The 9,468-nt window shown below is 38.7% G+C and overlaps 1 protein-coding gene across 1 annotated transcript; it reads right to left on the reverse strand.

Annotated features, from left to right (window-relative positions):
• Positions 1 to 239: 239 nt before the first annotated feature.
• Positions 240 to 6,629, reverse strand: LOC112203056. The gene is made up of 10 exons (XM_040505704.1): positions 6,175 to 6,629; positions 5,140 to 5,267; positions 4,782 to 5,027; positions 4,432 to 4,678; positions 3,992 to 4,233; positions 2,204 to 2,492; positions 1,348 to 1,472; positions 1,025 to 1,270; positions 710 to 953; positions 240 to 602 (listed from the first exon to the last, which is right to left on the reverse strand). Exons 1-10 carry the CDS (start codon positions 6,431 to 6,433, stop codon positions 361 to 363), a joined length of 2,268 nt encoding a protein of 755 aa, XP_040361638.1. The 5' UTR covers positions 6,434 to 6,629; the 3' UTR covers positions 240 to 360.
• Between the last annotated feature and the right edge of the window lie 2,839 nt (positions 6,630 to 9,468).

Consider the following 9,468-nt stretch of genomic DNA (forward strand, 5'->3'; position numbering starts at 1 on the left):
TAGAAGAATCTCGATCAATTAAGCCTAATTAGTTTTACTAATTCTGTTTTCCTATCTAGTATAAATAGCTTGCTTCTGCTTCTTTTTAGTAGTTGAGGTCATTTTGTAAAAATTACTCAGTACCAAATATCATTTGCTTCTCTCTTTTCTCTCCGTGAGCTTCGTCTTCCTCAGGTTAGGGTTTTATCTTTTCACCATTGTTGCTTAGCTTGAAGCTTATATTATATGATAATATACGTGAATTTTAGCAGGAAAAAAAGGCTTAAAAAAACAGCTTTATTACAGTGAAATAAGATTCCCTACAGACCAAGAAAAAGTGAAATAAGATTCCCACCGAAAATTTCCATAGCCTCTAAGTATCTACATCTCCGCCACCACAGGATTGAATTCTAGCTCAGCTAGGTGACTAACATCCATTGGATAAGTGTCGGCAGACTCATCCGAACTGTAGCTTTTGCTGGCACTGTACATATTAAAAGCTTCAGTAGGATGGTACCCGTCCCAAAACACGTAGTCAGCCCTATTCTGGCATGGAGTCGTGTCTACCTCGCACAGGCCACCACTGTTAAGTGTACAGCACGCTGCATCCGAAACAGTGAATCCTGCAACAACAAACCGTTCGAAAAAGTTAACATTTCCTCCTACCCTACTTGTAATGAGTAATGACAGTAGCAGAAGATTTAATAGTTATGAACATGTATGAAAATACCAAGAGCTGCAGTATTGGCTGAACCGATTTCATAGTTGTTAATGTAGACGAACTTTGCATCAGTCAAATTGCTGTTGAGCTGATCAACAAGAGATAAAAGCTGTTGGTTGAAAAGTTGGGCTGCATAGTTGAGTTCTTCGGAACATGATCCATTCGTGCCATAACTAGCAATTGCAGCTGGAGTGCAGCCTAGTAGTCCCAGTCCACCCAGAACAACCTTCTTTGCTCCATACTCATACAATCTCTGATAAATAAAGACGGTAAGAGCCGAATCGATAATCGACTTAGATCTTGTTAACATTAAGTAAATGTTACCAGTATTTGTCGAGAATATTGTTCGACAAGAACTACTGCATATTCCTCAACTGTATATTCTTGACTGGTGTTATAGTACTGAGGTAAAAAGTAATTGTTAATGTAGTCATTGCTGCCCATTCCGACTGAATATAAGCACTTGTTCAAGTACTTTCTGGCCAAGCTTTTCTTTCCTAGCATGCTGACGATGCGCATGATTGTTTTCCTGTGGTTCTTTAACTGTTTTCCCATGCTGAGTACTGTGCCCTGCAGCACAAGAAACCACACTTTTAATTCATTTGCCAAAAGTAAATTAGTTGATAAGTTTATTATGTAATATATACCGTTGTCATCCCGGTTTCTCTTCGAATTCCTGATCCACCGGATGCGTAGTTTACACCTCTGAGTATGGCAGAGCCATTAGCATAAGCAAATGGTGGAATGTAGTTTTCAAATCCCAGAAGTTCAGCTGTAAGAAGAAGATGATCAATTAGCCTGGAATGTGGAGAAGATGGTTTTTCTCAGCTATCCTTTTCAAAGTACAGGTAATTGACAACTAAAGATGGGAAATATGACGTAGACAATCACTGAAGCCGAAAAACTTAATATGTTTTACATTTTATATAAGTATTATGTACAAAATTAATCATCAAATCTAAGATCACACTTGCTAGTGCACATCGGATTACATGTGGAATTTCTTGTGTAGCTAGTAAGGTATGATTGGAATGAATAGCTCACTGTTATACCATGTACAAATTTAGGCATTCAGCCCAAGATCTCACGTATAGTTATGCAGAGGCTTAGATTGTCCGATGTTGAACTCTACATTCTTTAACATATTAGCTAGACCCGAAAAGCTGCTTAAGTTGTTAAGTAATGGGTTAACAATGTATATCACGTCAATATGTTCATCAGACTGTGCTATCAAGTCGGCAACGAATGTAATAGTACAACTATAGAAAGGAAATATGATGTGGAGGATCACCAGACTCTACCACGGGACCGAGAAGGTTAGGTAGTTCGGGAATGAGTAGTGTTTGTCAAACAAAAGGACCCCAAAATGAAGCAGATCGAATATTATGTTATCCAGCTATTCTTATGAAAGCACAAACCTTGCAATCGAATCTGCAATCTATAAACAGCAATGTAAAACAATTCAGTGACAAGTCATGAAGGCAAAGAATTGGAGGAGCATACTAAGTATATCAACGGTGGTGCGGCCGTTGCAAAACCTTCCAGTTGGTCCATAAGGAAAGTCAATACCATATGGCTCGTAGTTGACCTTAGCCGTAGTATTAAGCACATTGTTGTTGCCACAATCAGCCAGTGAGTCCCCGAAAATGAAGAAACAGGGCACTTCTGGCTCTCCAAGAACAGAGGAGGAATGTTGCATACTTGGTACCCAAGACAGAGAAATCACCACCACCAAAAGCTTCATTACACAAGCCATTGAAATCACATAAAACCCACAGGTCTGAATTCCAATGATTCAAAGCATAAAATAAAGTTTGAGGGAGGCTGGAGAAAACTTGAAAAGACAGGGTGTTGGTATTTATGGAAGAAATTTCCCACTAGGAACTGAGGCTAACCTAATCTTCATACAAGTTTGGTGGAAAAGGAAAGGTAGCTGTCTTCATTCTCCAGAGAAAGTTCCCTATTGTGGCTGTATTAGAGGCTCTATTATAAGTGATTGCACACAGGTGAAAGTAGGGATGGCAATGGGGCGGGTTGGGGATGGAGATCACAATACCATCCCCATCCCCGGGGTCATTCTCTACCCCCATCCCCGCCCCAATCCCCAATAAAAATATATTGGGGATTCCCCGTCCCCATCCCCACTGGGGACTAAGCCTCCAAACCCGCCCCAAATCCCCAATAAGAATTTAATAAATAAAATAATTTTTTCTCATATTGCCTTTTTTAAAATCAAAATCTACAACAAATAAATTTAAAACATGATTAAATTCATAAATCATAATTCAGTGAGTTCGAAAGTCAAAACACCATTAAAGTAAAAGTGTAGCCATTAAAGTAAAGTAGTGTGTGTGTGTGTGTGTATATATATATATATGATTTATATTATAAAAAATAAATTAAATATATGTATATATTATTGGGGCGGGTTTGGGGATGGAGATTACAATACCATCCCCGCCCCATCCCTAATCTTAAATAGCGGGGATTAGGGATCTCCATCCCCATTCCCCATTTGTCCCCGAATTCTCCCTCCATTAGGTGCGGGTATCCAATGAAGCTCCGCCCTGCTGGGGATTTTTGCCATCCCTAAGTGAAAGGTTCTAAACTGCTCTCCCCTGATGTTATAATTATAATAAAAGGAAAAAAAGAATGATGACCCATCAACTTCATTCAACAAATCAGAAAGAAAACGTTTAGTAAAAACTAGTTCATTATAAGCCACATCGATCTATGACCAGTATACCATTATTGTATCAAATTGACCTAGCATTATTAATCGGTGTATATATGATTGGTTGGGGCTTTATGAATTTTGTCTTCATATATGCCAGGAGCAAAATATTGTCGATCATTGTCCGGCCAGGCGTGTTCAACCATTATGACAATTGACAAGTGACATATAGAAGACGACGAAACCTTCTACCAGAGGATGGTGTGTGGTTTACTTCTGAAGTTTTCACTACTAGATCTAATTCTTTGCGGTTCGTACCATGTAGGTATTTTGTTTCGGAATATGGTAGAACTTTTGTAAGAGAAAGAGATTGGATCATTGTGATCTCTCATGATATAAAATATTTTTTATCCTGTGGTTGTTAAAAATATAATCATATAGGACCAGTGCGATCTCAAGAAATATAAAGTTCATGTTTGTCAATGAGTATATGCTGATGTTTTTCATTCTAAAAATGATAAACTATCGAATTTAAAATATACAATGACAAACTGAGAGCTGAAGCAACTAAAAGCTACCTTGTTTTCATTCGCAAAGATTGTTTTGCAAGAATTCTAGGTAGCTGGAGTTGCTGGGTTATTAATTTGTAGCTGAACAAGGTGACTAATATCCATTGGATAAGTGTCTACAGGGTTAAAAGCATTGTATGATCTGATTGCAGTGATTCGGTTCAAGGCTTCAGTAGGATGGAATCCGTCCCAGAACACGTACTCAGTCCTGTTTTTGCATGGAGTATGGTCAACATTACATTGACCAACTTCATTTACCGCACAACACCCAACATTCGAAACTGTGAAGCCTGAAATGAACGAAGCAGATATTCACTTTTACACTTCTTAATTGTAACGAGACCATAGCATAGTATAAGTAGAAAACGAAACATTTTATGTGAAACAACATAACAGATCGTGTTGTCATATTAAACTCAAACCACCAATTTGATCAATGAATCGAGCTTGTTGTTTTCGTAGTTTGACAACATATCAGATAGACGTACCAGCAGCTGCAGGATCTCCAGAACCCATTTCAAAGCTGTTAATATAGATGAATTTTGCATCTGTCAAATTGCTGTTGAGCTTGTCCACAAGTGATACAAGCCTTCGGTTAAACAGTTGCGCTGCAATGTTCAATGTGTCTACACATGCTGACCCATTTGTGCCAAAGGAAGAAATTGCACTTGGGGTGCAGCCTATTAGTCCCAATCCAACCAAAGCCACCTTCCTTGCTCCATACTTGTACAACTTCTTTACAAACACAATAAGAACCAAACAAGCTGTCTAATTCAATTGTCAATGACATTTGGAGAAAGAAAACGTGTTTATTAAGTAATTAACAATTACTAATTACCAGTATTTCCCAAGAATATTGGTTGATGAGAACTTCAGCATATTGCTCAGTGGTAAATTTTTTGCTGGTGTGGTAATACTGAGGCACGAAGTAATTGTTGATGTAGTCATTGCTGCCCATTCCAACTGAATATAAGCACTTGTTTAAGTGCTTTTGGGCTAAGCTCTTCTTCCCAAGTATGTCGACAATGCGTGAGATTATAATCTTGTGGTTCTTTAACTGTCTGCCCATGCTGATTCTTGCACCCTGCAAATTTAATAACCTCTTGTATTTGCTCAAATGTTTGGACACATGAAATTGCCGAAAACCTAAAAACAGAGTCAGTAAGTGATTAAGTGACAAAGAAGTAATTAGATACCAATTGCTTGCCAGTTTCTTTTCGAATTCCTGCAGCGCCACAAGCATAGTTCACACCTTTAAGTATGTCGACAGAGCCATTAACAAAAGCAAATGGTGGAATATAGTTGTCAAAGCCTAAAAGTTCAGCTGTAATAAGAAAATATTCCATTAGCGACAACTACATTTGTCTCAAAACTCTTATTCCATTTGAAATGGTCGACAACTACGAAACACCAAAAACTTAAGTTACAGACAACAAGTAAAAAGAATAAGTATGTGATGCATGCAGTTTGATATTGGCGAACCAAATAGCGACTTATTACTGGAATAAGAGTTTTGATATTATGTTAGAGAATTACTTAACACCAGCCGACATAATTAAGACAAAATTAAGGGCATGTGATTGAGACCCCTATAGCAAATGATAATGGCAGGATCAAACTGTAAACGCCCCCCAGCTGTAGTAAGAACCGTTCAATCATTAAGACAAATCTGTGTTATTAATACACAACAACTACTAGACCCCAAAAGCCTAACTACGTATAATATAGGATACATGTCCATCCCCACTTTATACGAAATAAGTGATGTGGGGTTTCAAAATTCAAACCACCCACAAGGCTTTTTGGAGTCGTGCACTAATACCTGAGAAGTACATATATCATATTTGACACGAAAGCGTCGAATTCTTAGATGCATGTTAATAAATTAATGCCAATATAACTATATATCCAACAGAAGGGCCCAAAATGGAGGAGATATCCAGCTACCCTAATGAAGGCAAAAGCTGCAATTATTTGAGACCTTTAAAATACAATTATTTACTTCTTAGAATTACAGTCTGATACCATTTTATAGATCGTACACTTCGACCCGATAGCCATGTTCTCGAGCAAAAAGACCAAAAAAAAAGGAGAAGAAGATAATGCTATGATTGCTCTCCACCTACCCAGCAACCCTAGCCTTTTGAAACCACAAACTGAAACTTAACTCTGCAACCTGTAAACAACTATAGAGTATTGAATTGTACATGAGGTAAAGAAGAAGTACATACAGAGAACATCGACGGTGGTTCGACCGTTGCTGAATCTTCCGGTTGCTGTGCCACTAGGGAAGTCGATACCATAAGGCTGGTAATTGACTTTAGCCAAAGTATCAAGCACGTTGTTGTTGCCATTATCAGCCAGTGAGTCTCCAAAAATGAAGAAACAAGGTACTTGTGGCTTTCCATGAACAGAAGAAGAATGTTCTTGCAGGCTTAAAAACCAAGTCAGAGCAATCACCACCACCCAAGGCTTCATCCCACAAGCCATTACAGAAAACAGAAAACCCAACTCAGATCTATAATGATTTAAAGCATAATATCATTTTAGATTGAGAAACTAGCGGCAAAGAAACGAAAGCTCGGTGGGCGTCTTTATATGACGGACATAGGCCGAGCCGCCGTGTAGGGGCCATGGCTGATGGCCCTGTTCATTTATGACCCCCATCTGATATGCATGCACCTAGAGGTCATTTGCTTTCTGAATATAAGTTGACCTAACAATTTATTTTCCAATTAACAAGTTTTGTATAGAAGTTTGGGCTTTGGGCCGCATTGGATTCAGAATTGTGGATTTAGGGACATTAACTTCAAATGAGTTTATGATCTTTCAGTTTGTAACATTTCATAGTGTACTTCCTGAGTCAGTGATTCAGTGTAGGGTCATCCTGGCCGGGTTATGGTTAGGTTAGGGCCGGTCCTATCTTAAATTTTATGACTTAGGGTTAGGCGCGGTCGGGTCTAATCAAAGTCAATAAAATTTAGAGCCGGGTCAAGGTTTATATATGCTAACTCTTACCTGTTCATTAGGACCGCGCCAGCCCGGCCTTCTGAATAGGGCTGAATATGGCCGAATGGGCCTACTTTGTTTAGCAAAAAGAAGTACATTATTTTTAGAGAAAAATTCTGTTTAGTCCCTGTACTATGACTTTATTATCGTTGCAGTCCCTGACATTCTAATTTAATTTGAAAAGTCCATGAGGTCTTAATTTCCGTATAATAGGTTCATTATGTTAAACCTCCGTCCAAATGCTCCGTTAAGTCGACGCGACAGTTCCTTCCATGCCAACTTAGCTCGATAATTGTTAAATGTCCAATATAACCCTGTCCTTTCTCCTTTTTTTCTTTTTAATTTCTTTTATTCTTTTTTTTCTTTTTCTTCACACCAAAATCCACCGCCACTACCACTATAACCACCACCGAGCTCTCCACCACCACCACCACCACCAAGCTTACCATCCAAAAACCTCCTCAGATTTGTCATTCAATGACTCTTCTCCAACTTCTTTGATATTCAAGGACTCACTAAGAGCAGTTTTAATGTCACAACCACCACTCACTGCTGCACCACCTCCTACTCCACCTATCACTACACCCATAACCACCACCGAGCTCTCCACCACAACCATGCCTATTCATCTTCTTTAAGCCACTGCCACTCAACTCCTCATTTCTAATCCCCCAGATCCCTACCTTCACTACCACACAAAACCCACAAATCCCAACACCCAAAACAACGATTCCACATTCAAGAACAGCAAGAATAAAAACTACACTCCCTTCTTTCTAGAATTGAAGCCCTAAAACCAGTAGGGCGACACTTGCTGCTTCCTATTCATCTTTTTCCTTACCTTCAATTCAATCTCAAAAACTTCAAAATCTCAACGAAATCTAACTACTCAAAAACAAAAATAAAAACCCAAGCATTGAAAGCACCAAATTTGAAAACCCAGATTCCACAAATGAAAATTAAGCAGAGAAAAACCTGACCATCTTAACCGAACTTGTCCTTTACTTTCAGACGTCGTTAGACCAATCAGTAATCTCGATCTCGTAGAACAAGGCGTCGATGATCTGATCAATCAGTGAATCTATAAACGAGTTAATCCCAGAGTGAAGATTCAACCTACTCGGATTCGAGCACTGGATATGACAGGACCCGCCCCGGATTTCACCTTGAAATCCAAAGTGGCCCTGCGGGGCCCACCTTAGAAGAAATTCAACCAAAAATTTGGCGGAACTCCCTCTAAAAGTGCACTACCCAAAAACTTGTAGAAAGACATTTACACTTCTAAAATAATCCACCCTTTAACTTCTGGAGCCCCCATGCTCCCTAAAATCACAACATCTCACATTTCACAAACTAATTCTGAACTTAAATTATTAATCTCATGGGTTATCAGAGCAATCTAATGTACAAGCGTACAAAAAGAATAGATTATAAGATAAATGACCGATACTTTTGTAATGCGGAAGCTATGACAGCTATGCATCAACCCCATGTACGCTCGACCTCAAGCTAAACTGGCCTGCAAACTGGGCATTTGAAACCGAAGGGCGCAGGGAAAAACATTTAAAATCTGTTAAAGTGAGTGGACGAAAAATAAGTAATTTCGAATGAATAAGTAAAACTTAATGCTTTCCCAAGTTATTCTCTAAAACCTCGCATGCAGTAACAATCTTGGAAATACTTTAAATCATCACCTTTACTGCAATCTCTTAAAATCTCATCCTTAATCCTTTTTAAAACATCCTTTTCCAAGAGGTTCGTTTGATGACTAGAAATGACTGCTGTCTAGTCATCTCATGCCATCTGGGAGGGACTGCCACCCAGATGACGCATCGGAAGGGACTGCCAACTGGAATAGGAGGCGGTGGATAGAAGAGACTGCCAACTAACCACAGGTAGTTAGAAGGGACTGCCAACTAACTACCTCATGTCATCTGGAAGGGACTGCCAACCAGGTGACGCATCGGAAGAGACTGCCACTGCCAACCAGACTATTACCTAGAAGGGACTGCCAACTAGGTAATGCATGCATGCGCTAACTGATAGCCTCCTCAATAAACTGGAAACAACCTCTTTCAATTACTTGCTTTCCGAAAGAAACTCGATATTGCTACAATAAATCATTAATAATTCACCGAAAGCATAACTCAAACCTCAATATCTCAATAAATCCTCGAAAACACAAATCAAATGCTCTGTAAATCAATAAATGCTTTCGGAAATTCGGAAAGAAATCTCAACCTAACTTCAAGGCTGATAAGTGCGAAGCTCAAAGCTCAATAAATCTCGATAATTCAATAATATTCAAATATTTGCTAAATCCTTCGCACTCGTAAATTATCATATAAACTGATATTCGAAATCAATAATTCTCATAATATTTTCTTAATCAATCACTTCCCGAAAATCATTTCCCAATTCAATAATCCATAAATAAATATCTCAAAAATCTACTAAAAGCCCTCGGGAAGGAATTTCAGTACTAGTCTCATAATTCATAAATAAATCCCAGTAAA

Source organism: Rosa chinensis, chromosome 5 (genome assembly GCF_002994745.2).
Source record: "Rosa chinensis cultivar Old Blush chromosome 5, RchiOBHm-V2, whole genome shotgun sequence".
NCBI classification, from domain to species: Eukaryota; Viridiplantae; Streptophyta; class Magnoliopsida; order Rosales; family Rosaceae; genus Rosa; species Rosa chinensis.

Bases quoted from the DNA above. Each gene is read 5' to 3' on its own strand.
- LOC112203056 (XM_040505704.1), bottom strand. From the start codon at position 6,433: ATGGCTTGTGGGATGAAGCCTTGGGTGGTGGTGATTGCTCTGACTTGG. The intron at 2,493-3,991 runs TAGAATTCTTGC...ATGCTTTGAATC, and splicing joins ACCCAGCAACTCCAGCTACC to ATTGGAATTCAGACCTGTGG. The intron at 603-709 runs GTATTTTCATAC...TTGTTGTTGCAG, and splicing joins AGCCAATACTGCAGCTCTTG to GATTCACTGTTTCGGATGCA.